The sequence below is a fragment of the Ranitomeya variabilis genome, chromosome 5 (assembly GCF_051348905.1).
Source record: "Ranitomeya variabilis isolate aRanVar5 chromosome 5, aRanVar5.hap1, whole genome shotgun sequence".
Classification (NCBI taxonomy): domain Eukaryota; kingdom Metazoa; phylum Chordata; class Amphibia; order Anura; family Dendrobatidae; genus Ranitomeya; species Ranitomeya variabilis.
In genome coordinates this window covers 483,848,512-483,868,235 of record NC_135236.1, presented here as the reverse complement: position 1 = coordinate 483,868,235, position 19,724 = coordinate 483,848,512, and the positions used below count along the sequence as shown (strand labels likewise).

The following is a 19,724-nucleotide window of genomic DNA, read 5'->3' as shown; positions in this document are numbered from 1 at the left end:
TCAAAGCAGACACAATGGTAGGTTAACATAATAATGAAAGGTCCTATCGAAAAATGTTTAGTGGGATAACAGGCAGACCACAGTTTCATTTGTCATTTTATGTAATATGCATATTGCCGAAAATCTGCATATGCAATTAGGCACGGGGATATACAACTGTTCGTACATTTTTTTTTATTATTTTGCAAAACAAGTATGATTTATGACTCTGCTTTGCCTACTAAATTCCTGCAAAACAGCCCAGACATGGTCTTTAATACAAGCTACACGCACAAAGCCATTATTAAAGGGGTCTTCCACTTCTGGCCTGTGTTGGTCAGCATCAATTCCCTGCCGCTGCTGTGGTCTCTTTGTACTGGCAGCAGCTGCGATGTAACTACTACAGCACATATAAAGGCTGCAGCCGGTCACTGAGCTCAGTGACTTTGCCAATGCAGGCGGCACAAGTTGTTAAGTTCACTGATTGTCTGCAGTGGTGATGTGTGCTATGATGTGACTGCTGCAGGAATTGCATGGAGATTGAAGCAGTGGCGGAGAGCAGGGTCTGGGGAGAGGGAGTGCGGCTTGTTTTTATTGTTTTAACACAGCGTTGTCAATATAGGCCAGAAGTCTGTAAGTGGAAAACCCCTTTGAGAAAAAGTCCAAAACATACTGAATGTAAATATTTGCACTGAAAAATATAGTCATCTTTCTTTTTCAATACAATTGGGCTTTGGAGTTTCCTGACTAAATCTATCCCAAAAGGATACCCCACTGGTGTATATATGACCATTTAAAGGGAATCTGTCAGCAGGTTTTTGCTATGTAATCTGAAGACAGCAGGAGATAGAGGCTGAAACACAGAATTCAGGGATGTGTCACTTGTCAAAGTGCCTGCTGTTGTTCACTAACTGTGAAGGATTTATCACTAAGAGATTAACATTGCCGGACTAGTCAGGCAGCTAACCACCTCACTGTCCATGGACTTTGTATATAGAGAGCCTGCTGTGGGCGGGGCTAACTTTCTGAGCTCTGCTTCATTCTAACTCTAAAAGCTCTGATTGTGCAAAAATGGCTGCACCCAGTAATCTATGTGATGCATCGTTGGATTCAGCTTCTCTTTCCCTACATAAGGCTGCTCTCAGATGAGGTAGCAAAACCTGCTGACAGATTCCCTTTAAGTCTATAAGCACAGCAGTATATGCTCATTAAGGATTTTCCTGGCATATTCACCCACAGCACACCACAGACATGGTATGAAATCAGCCTTTAAGGGGTACTCCAACAAGAAGAAATTATTACCCATCCATATGGTAACGCTTTAATCAGATGTCTCCAGGTGTCCCACAGTGAAGGAAAGGAGCAACATTGGACATGTTAAATGGCTAAGCCAATGGGGAACAGAAGTTCCCTATTCTAGGGATTGGGGGGGGGGTCTCAGGGTATAGGTAATAACCTTTATTTTACTGGAATACCTTTAATTTTCTTTATTAGTATTATTTTGTTTTCATTGAGATTATCCCCACCTGTCCATTTCTCAGAAACTGTAATGCATTGTGACAGTATGTGCATGCTTAGTTTTTGGAGGAAATTTTTGGATCAAGTTTGCTTAAAAGCTTAAAAAATCACTTAAAAGACTGTTTTTATTCATTTATATTGGAAAACGACTTGCTGCACAGCTTTTTTATTCACCCTACAGGTGGGAGAAAAGAAATGTCACCTCTTTGAGGTATCTTTTGATGGAAAACGTAAGCGCTGTCCAATCAAAAGGATGCAAAAAATGTTTCAGAAAATGAGTTCTGCCCAAGCGAACTTTGCAAGCCTCTTATGTATGTTCACAATACATTAGAAAGCTTAAGATTTAGTTATAACTATATAGTTAAGAAGGATCCGAACGAAGAAGTGAAGAGGTGGCACTCTGTTATCCAGTAAAAAATCGTACTTTTTTAGTTCATTAAGATTAAAAATGTGGATGCGGAGGAGTTGGTTCTGTGGTGGATGACGGCCATTTCGTGTACCTAGACCCGTTGAAGTGTAAGGAGTCCGCGAAACGGCCGTTGTCCACCACAGAACTGACTCCTCAGCATCCACATTTTTTTAATCTTAATGAACAAAATAAATACGATTTTTTTACCGGATAACAGAGTGTCACCTCTTCACTTCTTCGTTTGGGTCCTTCATGACATTGCAACGTGCTGCCAGCCTCCCGTGGATCTACTAAGGTATGAATGCTGTGGTAAGTGCCGGTGTCTCTATGTTGGCATTACTATACAGTTAATTGTAGTGACAATGTTATCAGAAACTAGGTAATAGTATGCTGTACGGTTTTTAAACTTTAAAACTTTTGTCCACTACTTTTATATTAAAAAATGGTGAATGGGGATCTTTGAAAAAGAAAGAATGTATAGATGACTATCTATGGGACCCCCTCCTTTCCACCACCCTGTTGCTATTAATTCCTGACGGTCATCTGGTCTCCTCTTTCGGTGGGGGATGTCACTTGATTATTGCAGGAAATAAGTGGACCTGATCAGTTGCAGCATACTAATTCTGTTCAAATCAAAAGAAGCAATCTAACTTTTGGCTTGAAGAGAAGATGAAGTCCCACACTAAGAGAGGAAGCCAGGAGACTGGTGTGAGACATCGGCAGTTTTGCAGCAGAATACCGGGGTATAGTAGGTGCGAATATATTCTTTTTTTTTTTTTTTAATACCCCATAAGCCCCTTTATAATCTAGAAAATGTTATCTAATAAAACTCTTCAAATACTAATTCTTTTTTTTCAATGGATACTAGAAATCCTTCATTCAGACAGACAACAAGGACTTAAAGCTCAGGCTCTTCACGAACTTGGCAATCTTCACCTATATGCGGGGAATAACAGGTATTATTTAGTATAAAGTATTTTAGTTTCAGATAATAGGTTTGATCGTGATTTATTAAAAACATGCGTTCTAAAGGTACTGTATATTCATCATGCTTTTGAAATATGGGGAAGATATGTATTACTCATACTTCTCTTCTCCTGTATGATTCATCTGAGCAGACTAGGGATAAGGGTAGGTGCACACGACTGTAAAGTTTCTCACTCTTCTCCATTCTATGAGTCTGTGAAAATCAGACCACACTCAAATATCATCTGAGTGCAGTCCAATGTTTTTCGTGGACCCATATACACCCGGATCAAAATCGGACATGTCTCCAATTTTCTCTTTAGACCACACAGTTTGACGAAAAAAATCGGTGACATGTGCACAGTCCCGTAGAATCATGGGAACGAGTGCTATCCATGAAAACCACAGATTGTGCTCTTCCAATATAATTTGTTGCGTGCACCATCCCTAAAGGATATTAATTTTGTCAGTATAGCACTGGTTCAATAATACATGCTCAGAGCCAGATTAGTGTGTAGATTGTGCAGTACATATTTTATTTCTGCTTCAGACAATAACTTTTCATCATAAAAGAACACAAGCTAACATGGCTGTTCTATCAATGTAAAGACATAGGGGCCAACTGATCAAGGTGCTTTCAACAATTTTCTGGCATCAAACACCTTGAAATGTCACAATTTCTTTGTTCATCTCATAGTGGAGGAAAAACTTTTCAACCTTTGACATTGTTACATTGGTCCCAGTCAGTTCCACCAAAGTGGATGGGGCTCGGGTGGGGTGAAGCCTGCCTGGCAAACTCATCAAAATTTAGGCCACTTTATTGTCGTAAATTACACCAGAAATGTACTACCTGACTGGAGTAACATTCCTGGCAGAGGCACATGCCAGTTGTTGGATGTGCCTAAGTCATTAAGTGGCGTGCCTCAAACTCGAGCAATGCCGTCCAACACCAATTAGTAAAGGGAATCTGTCAGCAAGATTTCACACACCAAACTATTTATACGTGTTTGTAGCTCTTTCAAAGAAAAGTCCAGAATTACCTTTACATGGTCAGTCCTTTCCTCCATTACTGAGAATGCAATATTTGAACTGATATTCAACTGAAACTGAATTTCTGAAGCCTTTGTCACTCCAGCTCTACTCCCCGCCTAGTACCGCCTCCTTCTGCTTAACTGACAGACTGTATGCTGTGTGACTTCAACCAAAGGAGACATCAGTTAAACAGGAGGACGTAGGGAGTAGACCTGGAGTGACAGAGGCTTTAGATCAACAATAGCTCTTCAGCCACATTAGCAAATCAATTCAAACACTGATTTCTCAGTAAAGGATGACTGGACTGAACAAGTAAAGGTATTGCTAGACTTGTCTTAGAAAGCACTACATGCACATATAGTTAGGTCCAAAAATATTTGGATAGTGACTAGTGATGAGCGAATATACTCGTTACTCGAGATTTCTCGAGCACGCTCGGGTGTCCTCCGAGTATTTGTTAGTGCTCAGAGATTTAGCTTTTCTTACCGCAGCTGAATAATTTACATCTGTTAGCCAGCATAAGTACATGTGGAGGTTGCCTGGTTGCTAGGGAATCCCCACATGTAATCAAGCTGTCTAGTAGTCGCAAATCATCTAGCTGTGGCAAGTAAAACTAAATTTCCGTGTAATAAAAAATACTCGGAGGACCCCTGAGCATGCTTGAGAAATCTCAAGTACCGAGAATATTCGCTCATCACTAATAGTGACCGAACTTTTGTGACTTGGCCTTACATGCCCCAATTTTTTTATTTAAAATGAAACAACTGAGATGTAATTGAAGTGTAGACTTTCTGGATTAATTAAAGGGGCTGAACAAAAATTTCCTTTAAAACGTTTAGGAATTGCAACAATTTTTCTACAAAGCTTTCTTCTGTCAGCGGCTCAAAAGTAATTGGACAAATTAACTTTACTATAAATAAAATAGTTATTTGTAATACTTTGTAGAGAATCCTTTGCAGGGAATAACGGCCTGAAGTCTGGAAGACATGGACATTACCAAATTCTGGGTTTCCTCCTTTGTGATGCTTTTCCAGGCCTGTACTGCAGCTGACTTCTGTTGTTGCTTGTTTGTGAGTGTTTCTGCCTTCAGGTTTATCTTAAAGGGCCACTGTCACCCCCCTCCAGCCGTTATAAACTAAAAGAGCCACCTGGTGCAGCAGTAATGCTGCATTCTAACAAGGTGGCTCTTTTAGTTTTTGGTTCAAGTATTCCCAAAATAAAGCGTTCTGAAAGTTAGTCAAAATACCTGTCGTTAGCCAGGGAGGCGGGTCCTCACTCCCCAGCTTGAACTTCTACTCTGCCGTCACTCCAATCTTCAGGGACTTTCGGGGCCACCCCCTCCGCGCTTTTTTCTCTTCAAAACCGACGCCTTCGCTGTGTGTAAGCTCTGGCCATGTGACGTCCCAGAAAAAACCAAAAACAATACCAATGGAATCCTAGACTACAAAAACAAACCAAAACACAAGGATTCCTAAAATATAACTTTTAATAAACAAAGTTAAAATGCAAAGTTCTAAAATTGAGGACAATACAATGAAGATAAGTAACAAGGGAACTAACTGACCCCTGTCAAAAACCCTACTCCTATCCACTACCTATTTGCGGGGTTAGGCACCCTAAGTTTCTGCGGTTGGTGCCCCCGCTCCTCGAAGACTGGCCCTGTTGGCCCTACAAATACCCTATAATACCTAGAAAGGTAATGTCACAAATATGAACCCAAAAACCAAAAATATCATAAAAAATTAGCAAAAATAGTATAAATAAATAAGAAAAAATTAGAAAAAACAGACTAAACAGAAAAACTCAAAAATTGGTATTTAGCCCAAGCTGAAGACCCTAAATAGGGTGTTCACATATCATATATTTAGTGGGGTATATAGCGGGAGAGATATTACACAGAACAACTCAAAAACAAGAGAGAGCCCCTCAGATAACAATAATACCAACATATCCCCCTCCCTGCATAGAGTAGAAAACCCCAATCACCACATCTGTAGTTACAATGGTCTGCAGATTTGTCCCTAAGCAAAAGTATCATAAAAAATAAACAAAAAATTGTATGAAAAACATAATATAAAAAATAATCAAAAACAAACAAAACAAAAAAACTGAAAAATAGTTCAGTAACCAACAGCTTGGATGCCCCAATAAGGTGTATAGACCAGATATAACTTTTTTTGGGCCAATAGAGAGGGAAAATATTAATGTCCCATTTATGCACAAAACTCAGTTATGGGAAACCACTCAAATGACAATAATGCCTATATATGGTTCTCACACAATGGTGAAATCAGCAAAAGCTAGATCCAAAAAAAGCCTCCTTTAATACATCGGCTGGTTCAAAAAAAGTCATTTCAAAGAGTGGAGACACCAGAGTATGATGCAATTCTTATCCCAAAGAGATGTATATATCATGTATCAAAAAAGTCATTCTGATGGCCATATCATATATAAACCAAATAAAGCGTATTTCACACAGAGAAGAGATGAGGATATGGCCCGTCCACTACGTCGAGGTCCTTCAATCCCGTTGTAAATATGGATCCAGCAGTCATATAAATAGCCACATATCATGCAGCAAAAGATAGTCATTAAGCCATATCAAGCATATCGGTGCGGCAACCGTTTATATGGCCATATCATATGCAGCAAAAATAGTCATTAGGCCATATTAGGCACTTTACTCATCTGATTCACAGAGGTCCTTTCACCAATGCTGCAGATATCGGTCCAGCCACCAACAGACGTCTCCAAAGCGTAGTCATAAGGCCATATCGAACCCTTTTTTACTCATCTGATACAGAAAAAATCCTTCAACAGCGCTGCAGATATCAGTCCAGCCATCAGAACATCTCCATCCAGGATAACATCCCTTATAATACCCAACGCGTTTCCCCCCCGTGGGAAAACCGGGGGTTCATCAGGGGGTAGTGACCGTCCAAACGATGCATCGTAAAGTAAAGTAAAGGGTTCGATATGGCCTTATGACTACGCTTTGGAGACGTCTGTTGGTGGCTGGACCGATATCTGCAGCATTGGTGAAAGGACCTCTGTGAATCAGATGAGTAAAGTGCCTAATATGGCCTAATGACTATTTTTGCTGCATATGATATGGCCATATAAACGGTTGCCGCACCGATATGCTTGATATGGCTTAATGACTATCTTTTGCTGCATGATATGTGGCTATTTATATGACTGCTGGATCCATATTTACAACGGGATTGAAGGACCTCGACGTAGTGGACGGGCCATATCCTCATCTCTTCTCTGTGTGAAATACGCTTTATTTGGTTTATATATGATACTAGCTGTACTACCCGGCTTCGCCCGGGTTAATGACTGCTGTTAGCAAAATAGAATGTGTTAACAAAAATTTATTCTGCACACAAAAACCACAAAACAAATAGATAGAAATGTAATTATTAAAAGGCAAAAACTAAGCAAATAGAAGCATTTCACAACATATATTAGCTTTGTTATACTGAGAATGTCTTTGTTGCCTATATTAACCAATCAGAGCTCAGGTTAATTAACTGTAGCAAAATAGAAGCTGAGCTGTGATTGGTTGCTATTGGCAGCCTGATAAATCCCCAGCCAACAGGAAGCCCTCCCCCCTGGCAGTATATATTAGCTCACACATACACATAATAGACAGGTCATGTGACTGACAGCTGCCGTATTTCCTATATGGTACATTTGTTGCTCTTGTAGTTTGCTTATTAATCAGATTTTTATTTTTGAAGGACAATACCAGACTTGTGTGTGTTTTAGGGCGAGTTTTATGTGTCAAGTTGTGTGTGTTGAGTTGCGTGTGGCGACATGCATGTAGCGACTTTTGTGAGATGAGTTTTGTGTGGCGACATGCGTGTAGCAACATTTTGTGTGTTGAGTTGCATGTGACAGGTTAGTGTAGCAAGTTGTGTGCAGCAAGATTTGTGCATGGCGAGTTTTGCGCGTGGCGAGTTTTATGTGTGGTGCAATTTGAGTATGTGCAAGTTTTGTGTGAGGCAACTTTTGCATGTGGTGCAACTTTTGTACATGTGGCAATTTTTCTGTGTGTGCAAGTTTTGCATGAGGTGAGTTTTCCATGAGGTGAGTTTTGCACGTGTGGCGAGTTTTGCGTGAGCCTAGTTTTGCATATGGCGAGTTTTGCATGTAGCGAGTTTTGAGTGGTGACTTTTGTGTTTCGACTTTTATGTGGCGAGGTTGGTGTGTGTGTGTGGTGAAATGTGTGCTGAGGGTGGTATATGTGTTCAAGCACGTGGTAGTGTGTGGCGCATTTTGTGTTTGTGTTCATATCCCCGTGTGTGGTGAGTATCCCATGTCGGGGCCCCACCTTAGCAACTGTACGGTATATACTCTTTGTCGCCATCGCTCTCATTCTTTAAGTCCTCATTGTTCACATCTGGCAGCTGTCAATTTTCCTCCAACACTTTTCCCTTCACTTTTTCCCCATTATGTAGATAGGAGCAAAATTGTTTGGTGAATTGGAACGCGCGGGGTTAAAATTTCACCTCACAACATAGCCTATGACGCTCTCGGGGTCCAGACGTGTGACTGTGCAAAATTTTGTGGCTGTAGCTGCGACGGTACAGATGCCAATCCCGGACATACACACATACATACATACACACATTCAGCTTTATATATTAGATATACCTGTATGTAATCTCCTGTATATAGTATATACCTGTGTGTCATCTCACCTATATATAGTATATATCTGTGTGTCATCTCCTGTATATAGTATATACCTGTATGTCATCTCCTCCTATACATAGCATATACCTGTGTCATCTCCTCCTGTATATACTATATACCTGTAGGTAATCTGCTCCTGTATATAGTATATACCTGTGTGTCATCTCCTCCTGTATATAGTATATACCTGTATGTCATCTCCTCCTGTATGTAGTATGTACCTGTATGTCATCTCCTCCTCTATATAGTATATACCTGTGTGTCATCTCTCCTGTATATAGTATATATCTGTGTGTCATCTCCTCCTGTATATAGTATATACCTGTGTGTCATCTCCCCTGTAAATAGTATATACCTGTGTGTCATCTCCTGTATATAGTATATAGCTGTATGCCATCTCCTCCTGTATTAGCCCTCGTTCACACGTTATTTGGTCAGTATTTTTACCTCAGTATTTGTAAGCTAAAATGGCAGCCTGATAAATCCCCAGCCAACAGTAAGCCCACCCCCTGGCAGTATATATTAGCTCACACATACACATAATAGACTGGTCATGTGACTGACAGCTGCCGGATTCCTATATGGTACATTTGTTGCTCTTGTAGTTTGTCTGCTTATTAATCAGATTTTTATTTTTGAAGGATACCAGACTTGTGTGTGTTTTAGGGCAAGTTTCGTGTGTCAAGTTGTGTGTGTTGAGTTGCGTGTGGCGACATGCATGTAGGGACTTTTGTGAGATGAGTTTTGTGTGGCGACATGCGTGTAGCAACTTTTTGTGTGTCGAGTTGCATGTGACAGGTTAGTGTAGCAAGTTGTGTGCAGCAAGTTTTGCGCATGGCGAGTTTTGCGCGTGGCGAGTTTTATGTGTGGTGCCTTTTGAGTATGTGCAAGTTTTGTGTGAGGCAACTTTTGCATGTGTTGCAACTTTTGTGCATGTGGCAATTTTTCTGCGTGTGGCAATTTTTCTGCGTGTGCAAGTTTTGCGTGTGGCGAGTTTTGCACGTGTGGCGAGTTTTGCATGTGGAGAGTTTTGCGCGTGGCGAGTTTTGAGCGGCGACTTTTGTGTTTCTACTTTTATGTGGCGAGGTTGGTGTATGTGTGGTGAAATGTGCACTGAGGGTGGTATATGTGTTCGAGCACGTGGTAGTGTGTGGCGCATTTTGTGTGTGTGTTCATATCCCCGTGGTGGTGTGATTATCCCATGTTGGGGCCCCACCTTAGCAACTGTACAGTATATACTCTTTGGTGCCATCGCTGTCATTCTTTAAGTCCCCCTTGTTCACATCTGGCAGCTGTTAATTTGCCTCCAACACTTTTCCTTTCATTTTTTCCCCATTATGTAGATAGGGGCAAAATTGTTTGGTGACTTGGAAAGCGCGGGGTTAAAATTTCACCTCACAATATAGCTTTGACGCTCTCAGGGTCCAGACGTGTGACTGTGCAAAATTTTGTGCCTGTAGCTGCGACGCCTCCAACACTTTTCCTTTCACTTTTTCCCCATTATGTAGATAGGGGCAAAATTGTTTGGTGAATTGGAAAGCGCGGGGTTAAAATTTCACCTCACAACATAGCCTATGACGCTCTCGGGGTCCAGACGTGTGACTGTGCAAAATTTTGTGGCTGTAGCTGCTACGGTTCAGATGCCAATCCCGGACATACATACATACATACATACATACACACACACACACATTCAGCTTTATATATTAGATGGCCATCAGAATGACTTTTTTGATACATGATATATACATCTCTTTGGGATAAGAATTGCATCATACTCTGGTGTCTCCACTCTTTGAAATGACTTTTTTTGAACCAGCCGATGTATTAAAGGAGGCTTTTTTTGGATCTAGCTTTTGCTGATTTCACCATTGTGTGAGAACCATATATAGGCATTATTGTCATTTGAGTGGTTTCCCATAACTGAGTTTTGTGCATAAATGGGACATTAATATTTTCCCTCTCTATTGGCCCAAAAAAAGTTATATCTGGTCTATACACCTTATTGGGGCATCCAAGCTGTTGGTTACTGAACTATTTTTCAGTTTTTTTGTTTTGTTTGTTTTTGATTATTTTTTATATTATGTTTTTCATACAATTTTTTGTTTATTTTTTATGATACTTTTGCTTAGGGACAAATCTGCAGACCATTGTAACTACAGATGTGGTGATTGGGGTTTTCTACTCTATGCAGGGAGGGGGATATGTTGGTATTATTGTTATCTGAGGGGCTCTCTCTTGTTTTTGAGTTGTTCTGTGTAATATCTCTCCCGCTATATACCCCACTAAATATATGATATGTGAACACCCTATTTAGGGTCTTCAGCTTGGGCTAAATACCAATTTTTGAGTTTTTCTGTTTAGTTTGTTTTTTCTAATTTTTTCTTATTTATTTATACTATTTTTGCTAATTTTTTATGATATTTTTGGTTTTTGGGTTCATATTTGTGACATTACCTTTCTAGGTATTATAGGGTATTTGTAGGGCCAACAGGGCCAGTCTTCGAGGAGCGGGGGCACCAACCGCAGAAACTTAGGGTGCCTACCCCCGCAAATAGGTAGTGGATAGGAGTAGGGTTTTTGACAGGGGTCAGTTAGTTCCCTTGTTACTTATCTTCATTGTATTGTCCTCAATTTTAGAACTTTGCATTTTAACTTTATTTATTAAAAGTTATATTTTAGGAATCCTTGTGTTTTGGTTTGTTCATGTGACGTCCCAGCCAGGCTTGCAGACTGCGCCTGTGCGGGCATTGCGGCCACCCACCTTGGGAATCCCAGCCCTGCAGTGTGTTATGCATTATGCACAGTGCGGGGCTAGGATTCCTGGGCATGCGCACTGCAAGTGTCAGCCTGTCACCCAGGTCCCCCGCCTTACAGCGTCTGTATACTGTATTCAGCTGATCATGCCTCCTCATACAGTATACAGTACAGTATACAGACGCTGTAAGGCGGGGAAAACATAATTCTGGCGTTTGGAATGTTTTTTCTCGCTACACTGTTTAGCGATCAGGTTAATGCTTGTTTTTTATTGATAGATCAGGCGATTCTGAATGCGGTGATACCAAATATGTGTATATTTGATTTTTTTTTATTGTTTTATTTTGAATGGGGCTAAGGGGGGGTGGTTTAAATTTTTATATATATCAGGGGGTGATGAAGGAGCAGCTTGCTCCGAAACGCGCGTCGGGGTCGGATCCAGGCACGCTTCCTATTTGCCGGTCCTACAGGTGTTAGGTATGTAACAACGCTGATATGTTATTAGTGTGGTAATGTTACCTATGATGGTCCCATGCTCTTATTAAGTGCACTGCCTCTAACTAGCATGGGCAATTACCCTAATATCGCATAACCCTGTGTGTGATCGGTTTATGGGTTTCTGTTCTGGTCCGGTTTACTTGACCGGTTTCGCATGTGTGCCCATCTTCTCCTGTGCCATATTTCCTATTTCTGTCTGATGGTTTTAATATTGTATACTTAAATAAAATTATTTTTTATTGGACCTTCATGGCTGTTTGTTCCTTGTTGTTTCTTATCTGCTGTCTAATAAAGTTAAGCTGTTGGGAAAGAACCTCGTCTTTGAAGTGATTTGCAGAGCTCATGAATCCGAAGCTGACATGGCAGCAGCTGAGGGGAATCTGACAGAGCCTGTGAGTGTGCTGTGGTGCGTGCTGCATTCAGTACAAGGGACTTTATTTATCCTTTCATGTACAAGGTGCCGGGGTGCTCACTGACTGTTGATTAATGAACTCGCCCATGACTACCATCCTGTGCCACCTTGTTACATATCTATATATTTAGGTTGGAGCTAGACTGTATAAGTGTACATTTCCCAAAACGTAATAAAGAATAAGGGCGTAAAGATGGCACACACCAGCTAGAGTTTATCTTCTATATTTCTCAAAAAAAAGAATATTTAAAAGCCATCAGGCATCGGGGCTCAATGATGCAATGCATCTACTGCCACATATATCTCCTTGAAGAAGCCAATGCGAAAAGCGCGTTGGGGCTGTCATCGTGGTGTCTACTTGGGGGATTATGCGTAAAGAATGCACATGATATGGGGATATATGTAGCAGTAGGTGCATTGCATCATTGAGCCCCTCACAGGTTTTACCATTTGGTAGAATATGGTCAATTGAGGCCCTGCAATACTGTATATGTGCTGCTTTCCTCAGATAGACAGAAAAGCCACTAGCACCTTTTATAAGCATGGAGATGTTTCATGTCTGTTTCTCCCACCCTGTGATATGATTTAAATTGAGAGACCCATGTTTTTCTATCCACCACTTCTGATTTGATCACCTTGTTTTGATACATTTTTTTAACTTTCATGTATGTGCTTTTAATTTGAATAAAGCTAATAATTGTTTATATATGAGAATATTTGGACTAATTGCTCCATGTGGTTTTCTATCTAAGTAATTAAAAATGTAGTATACTTCTTCTGATAACTATGTCGCTTACCTCGTGCAGGCCATTGCAGTAGCTTAGGTATCCATGGCTTCGACCACCCATAGTGACATTTAGTTAGTTGCTAGTGGTCGTACCATGTATTTAACTACTCAATGGCCTGCAAGTGAGGTAAGCAACATAGCGAATCAGACAACTATACCACATTTCTTTTTTTTAATCACATAGTTTTTATTATTAAAGCATTTGGCAAGATTGTAACACATATTACAGACAGGTACAATGAGTACAAACCAGATAACCGTAATACATTTTACATTAACAACACACTCACCCAGTGACCCACCTCCCCTCCCTCCCCTCAATCCCCTTCCCTTTATCCAATATTATCCAACTAAAACATCACCTCTTGAAAAAGTTATACCCAGCTTTACGAAAGCTCTACTGTACATGTAGACGTTCCTCCAGAAGCAACTTACCGTTCCTCCAGAGGCAACTCCATCTGCGCACGCGCGGAATTCCGCGGCCATTTTCCTGAAGCCCCGGGCAGCAGAGCGCTCCATCTGCGCACGCGCGGCCACAGGAAAGATGGCCGCGCCCACCGGTAAACGGCTGAATAGCGAAGATCGCGCTGTTTTTCATCTCCTGGGCAGTGGATTCGCCTTTTGGACATACGCACACCACTACGCCACCAACGTAATGATGAGCAGGATTCTGGGGGAGAAACAGCGCTGTCACCACGCCCATAGGACCAGACCAGCATGAGTGACAGCAGAAAACGGCGACTTTACAAAGGTATTTCGGCAGCATAGGTGGGTAATAAAGGCACACAAAGACACTAATGTAACGCCCAGCTCTGCCCCTATTTAACGCTATTTTTAGCTCATCTTCAAAAAAGGGGTGACAGGTTCCCTTTAACAAATTCCTTTTTAACTGGTGGTCTTTCATCCAACCAAACTATACTACATTTCTAATCTGAGGTATTTGATAATATTATATTTTATTACAACTACTACATACTGGGGTAGGATCTTGGAGATGGGAATACACCTTTAACCCCTTCCCGACCCATGACGCCATGTAGGCGTCATGAAAACCTGTGCCAATCCGACCCATGACGCCTATGTGGCGTCATGGAATGATCACGTGTCCCTGCAGATCGGGTGAAAGGGTTAACTCCAATTTCACCCGATCTGCAGGGACAGGGGGAGTGGTACTTCAGCCCAGGGGGGGTGGCTTCACCCCCCCGTGGCTACGATCGCTCTGATTGGCTGTTGAAAGTGAAACTGCCAATCAGAGCGATTTGTAATATTTCACCTAAAAAACTGGTGAAATATTACAATCCAGCCATGGCCGATGCTGCAATATCATCGGCCATGGCTGGAAACACTGATGTGACCCCCCCACCCCACCGATCGCCCCCCCAAGCCACCGATCTGTGGTCCGCTCCCCTCCGTCTTGTGCTCCGCTCCCCCGTCCTCCTGTCCGCTCCCCCCGTGCTCCTATGCCACCCCCCCGTGCTCCGACGCCACCCTTGTGCCCCGATCTCCACCCCCTTATACTTACCGAGGCTCCCGGTGTCGATCCGTCTTCTCCATGGGCACCGCCATCTTCCAAAATGGCGGGCGCATGCGCAGTGAACCCGCCGAATCTGACGGCCGGCAGATTCGTTCCAGGTATAATTTGATCACTGTGATAAAACCTATCACAGTGATCAAAATAAAAAAAATAGTAAATGACCCCCCCCCTTTATCACCCCCATAGGTAAGGACAATAATAAAAAAAAGAAAATATTTTTTTTTCTTTTTCCAGTAGGGTTAGGGTTAGAACTAGGGTTAGAACTAGGGGTAGGGTTAGGGTTAGGGCATGTGCACACAGTGCGGATTGGCCACGGATCCGCAGCGGATTGGCCGCGGATCCGCAGCGGATTGGCCGCGGATCCGCAGCGGATTGGCCGCTGCGAATTCGTAGCAGTTTTCCATCAGGTTTACAATACCATGTACACCTATGGAAAACCAAATCCGCTGTGCCCATGGTGTGGAAAATTCCGTGCGGAAACGCTGCGTTGTATTTTCCGCAGCATGTCAATTCTGCAGCATGTCAATTCTTTGTGCGGATTCCGCAGCGTTTTACACCTGTTCCTCAATAGGAATCCGCAGGTGAAATCCGCACAAAAAAACACTGGAAATCCGCTGTAAATCTGCAGGTAAAACGCAGTGCCTTTTACCTGCAGATTTTTCAAAAATAGTGCGGAAAAATCTCACACGAATCCGCAACGTGGGCACATAGCCTTAGGGTTAGGGTTGAAATTAGAGTTAGGGTTGGAATTAGGGCTAGGGTTGGAAATAGGGTTAAGATTAGGCTTGTGGTTAGGGTTACGTATAGGGTCAGGAGTGTGTTGGGGTTACAGTTGTGGTTAGGGTTGGGATTAGGGTTAGGGTTGGGATTAGGGTTAGGATTAGGGTTAGGGTTGGGATTAGGGTTACGGGTGTGTTGGGGTTAGGGTTGTGGTTAGGGGTGTGTTGGGGTTAGGGTTGTGATTAGGGTTAGGGCTACAGTTGGGATTAGGGTTAGGGGTGTGTTGGGGTTAGTGTTGAAGTTAGAATTGAGGGGTTTCCTCTGTTTGGGCACATCAGGGGTCTCCAAACGCAACATGGCACCACCATTGATTCCAGCTAATCTTGCATTCAAAAAGTCAAATGGTGCTCCCTCCCTTCCAAGCCCCGACGTGCGCCCAAACAGTGGTTTACCCCCACATATGGGGTACCAGCGTACTCAGGACAAACTGGGCAACAACTGTTGGGGTCCAATTTCCCCTGTTACCCTTGCAAAAATAAAAAATTACTTGCTAAAACATAATTTTTGAGGAAAGAACAATTATTTTTTATTTTCACGGCTCTGCGTTATAAACTTCTGTGAAGCACTTGGGGGTTCAAAGTGCTCACCACACATCTAGATAAGTTCCTTGGGTGGTCTAGTTTCCAAAATGGGGTCACTTGTAGGGTGTTTCTACTGTTTAGGCACATCAGGGGCTCTGCAAATGCAACGTGACGCCCGCAGACCATTCCATCAAAGTCTGCATTTCAAATGTCACTACTTCCCTTCCGAGCCCTGATGTGCGCCCAAACAGTGGTTTACCCCCACATATGGGGTATCAGCATACTCACAACAAACTGGGCAACAAATATTGGGGTCCAATTTCTCCTGTTATTCTTGTGGAAATAAAAAATTGCTTGCTAAAACACCTTTTTTGAGGAAAGAAAAATGATTTTTTATTTTCACGGCTCTGCGTTGTAAACTTCTGTGAAGCACTTGGGGGTTGAACGTGCTCACCACACATCTAGATAAGTTCCTTGGGGCGTCTAGTTTCCAAAATGGGGTCACTTGTGGGGTGTTTCTACTGTTTAGGCACATCAGGGGCTCTGCAAATGCAACGTGACGCCCGCAGACCATTCCATCAAAGTCTGCATTTCAAATGTCACTACTTCCCTTCCGAGCCCTGATGTGCGCCCAAACAGTGGTTTACCCCCACATATGGGGTATCAGCGTACTCACAACAAGCTGGGCAACAAATATTGGGGTCCAATTTCTCCTGTTACCCTTGTGAAAATAAAAAATTGCTTGCTAAAACATCTTTTTTGAGGAAAGAAAAATGATTTTTTTATTTTCACGGCTCTGCGTTGTAAACTTCTGTGAAGCACTTGGGGGTTGAACATGCTCACCACACATCTAGATAAGTTCCTTGGGGGGTCTAGTTTCCAAAATGGGATCACTTGTGGGGGGTTTCTACTGTTTAGGCACATCAGGGGCTCTGCAAACGTAACATGATGCCTGCAGACCATTCCATCAGTCTACATTCCAAAACGTCACTACTTCCCTTCCGAGCCCCGGCATCTGCCCAAACAGTGGTTTACCCCCACATATGGGGTATCAGCATACTCAGGAGAAACTGGTCAACAACTTTTGTGGTCAAGTTTCTCCTGTTACCCTTGGGAAAATTAAAAAATTCTGGGCTAAAAAAATATTTTTGAGGAAAGGAAACACATTTATTATTTTCACGGCTCTGCGTTATAAACTTCTGTGAAGCACTTGGGGGTTCAAAGTGCTCACCACACATCTAGATAAGTTCCCTTGGGGGTCTAGTTTCCAAAATGGGGTCACTTGTGGGGAGTTCCTACTGTTTAGGCACATCAGGGGCTCTGCAAATGCAACCTGACGCCCGCAGAGCATTCCATCAAAGTCTGCATTTCAAAACGTCACTACTTCCCTTCCGAACCCCGACGTGTGCCAAAACAGTGGTTCACCCCCACATATGGGGTATCAGCGTACTCTGGAGAAACTGGACAACAACTTTTGGGGTCAAATTTCTCCTGTTACCCTTGGGAAAATTAAAAAATTCTGGGCTAAAAAAATATTTTTGAGGAAAGGAAACACATTTATTATTTTCACGGCTCTGCGTTATAAACTTCTGTGAAGCACTTGGGGGTTCAAAGTGCTCACCACACATCTAGATAAGTTCCCTTGGGGGTCTAGTTTCCAAAATGGGGTCACTTGTGGGGAGTTCCTACTGTTAAGGCACACAGGGGCTCTCCAAACGCGACATGGTGTCCGCTAACGATTGGAGCTAATTTTCCATTCCTTCCAAGCCTTGCCGTGCACCCAAACAGTGGTTTACCCCCACATATGAGGTATCGGCGTACTCAGGAGAAATTGCCCAACAAATTTTAGGATCCATTTTATCCTGTTGCCCATGTGAAAATTAAAAAATTGAGGCTAAAGGAAATTTTGTGTGAAAAAAAGTACTTTTTCGTTTTTACGGATCAATTTGTGAAGCACCTGAGGGTTTAAAGTGCTCACTATGCTTCTAGATAAGTTCCTTGGGGGGTCTAGTTTCCAAAATGGGGTCACTTGTGGGGGAGCTCCAATGTTTAGGCACACAGGGGCTCTCCAAACGTGACATGGTGTCCGCTAGCGATGGAGATAATTTTTCATTCAAAAAGTCAAATGGCGCTCCTTCCCTTCCGAGCCTTACCATGTGCCCAAACAGTGGTTTACCCCCACATGTGAGTTATCGGTGTACTCAGGAGAAATTGTCCAACAAATTTTAGGATCCATTTTATCCTGTTGCCCATGTGAAAATGAAAAAATTGAGGCTAAAATAATTTTTTCGTGAAAAAAAAGTACTTTTTCATTTTTACGGATCAATTTGTGAAGCACCTGGGGGTTTAAAGTGCTCACTATGCATCTAGATAAGTTCCTTGGGGGGTCTCGTTTCCAAAATGGGGTCACTTGTGGGGGAGCTCCAATGTTTAGGCACACGGGGGCTCTCCAAACGCGACATGGTGTCCGCTAAAGATTGGAGCCAATTTTTCATTCAAAAAGTCAAATGGCGCTCCTTCCCTTCCGAGCCCTGCCGTGCGCCCAAACAGTGGTTTACCCCCACATATGAGGTATCAGCGTACTCAGGACAAATTGGACAACAATGTTCATGGTCCAGTTTCTCCTTTTACCCTTGGGAAAATAAAAAAATTGTTGCTAAAAGATCATTTTTGTGACTAAAAAGTTAAATGTTCATTTTTTACTTCCATGTTGCTTCTGCTGCTGTGAAACACCTGAAGGGTTAATAAACTTTTTGAATGTGGTTTTGAGCACCTTGAGGGGTGCAGTTTTTAGAATGGTGTCACTTTTGGGTATTTTCAGCCATATAGAACCCTCAAAATGACTTCAAATGTGAGGTGGTCCCTAAAAAAAATGGTTTTGTAAATTTTGTTGTAAAAATGAGAAATCACTGGTCAAATTTTAACCCTTATAACTTCCTAGCAAAAAAAAAAAATTGTTTCCAAAATTGTGCTGATGTAAAGTAGACATGTGGGAAATGTTATTTATTAACTATTTTGTGTCACATAACTCTGGTTTAACAGAATAAAAATTCAAAATGTGAAAATTGCAAAATTTTCGCCAAATTTCCATTTTTCACAAATAAACTCAGAAATTATCGACCTAAATTTACCTCTAATATGAAGCCCAATATGTCACGAAAAAACAATCTCAGAATCGCTAGGATCCGTTGAAGCGTTCCTGAGTTATTACCTCATAAAGGGACACTGGTCAGATTTGCAAAAAACGGCCAGGTCATTAAGGCCAAAATAGGCTGGGTCATGAAGGGGTTAAGCCAAGGGAAGATTTACACTAGTGTTCTCAGTTCAAACTGTTGGTTCTGTTATCGAAACAGAAAAATGCAGCTCATGAAGAAATCAGATCTGTCACATGCCACATAGAAACCATCGTTGATGGGTCACAATGACTATAATGGGGTCTTTTGGTGTTTTGTTGGGTGTCCGCCATTTTACTGTGTAAAAATAACACAGCATTCTGAGCTTTTTGTTTTAATGAAAATGACAGAAAATTTAGATTGTGCTTCCTAGAAGGCACTCCAATATGAGTGTGAGCGAAGCCTTAGTGTCATGGTTTACTGGGTTCTCAGGTCAGGTAGTTGCAGGGTTAACTTGGATGTCCTCTTTCTGGGTCCTGGGAGGCTTTTATAGCCTCACTGTGAGGTCAATCCTTGTCGTTTAAACTCTGACCCTTGGCTGAGTGTGTCTGACCCTGGTGTGCCTCTGCTTTGTGCATGTACTACTGTCTGATTGGTTTCTGATCTGTTCCGTCCCCGTTGTGATTCTTGCCTGCCGTTTCTATACCGTCTATT

At 42.1% G+C, this 19,724-nt stretch overlaps 1 protein-coding gene across 3 annotated transcripts in view; it reads left to right on the top strand.

The window, feature by feature from the left end:
• The window catches only part of CFAP54 (cilia and flagella associated protein 54), a 615,020-nt gene that overhangs the window by 372,836 nt on the left and 222,460 nt on the right, over nucleotides 1-19,724 (top strand). For all 3 annotated transcript variants that reach the window (XM_077265522.1, XM_077265521.1, XM_077265523.1), the window contains one exon: nucleotides 2,775-2,862. In XM_077265522.1, the coding sequence (XP_077121637.1) occupies nucleotides 2,775-2,862 (88 nt within the window). The remainder of the gene's footprint in view (nucleotides 1-2,774; nucleotides 2,863-19,724) is intronic.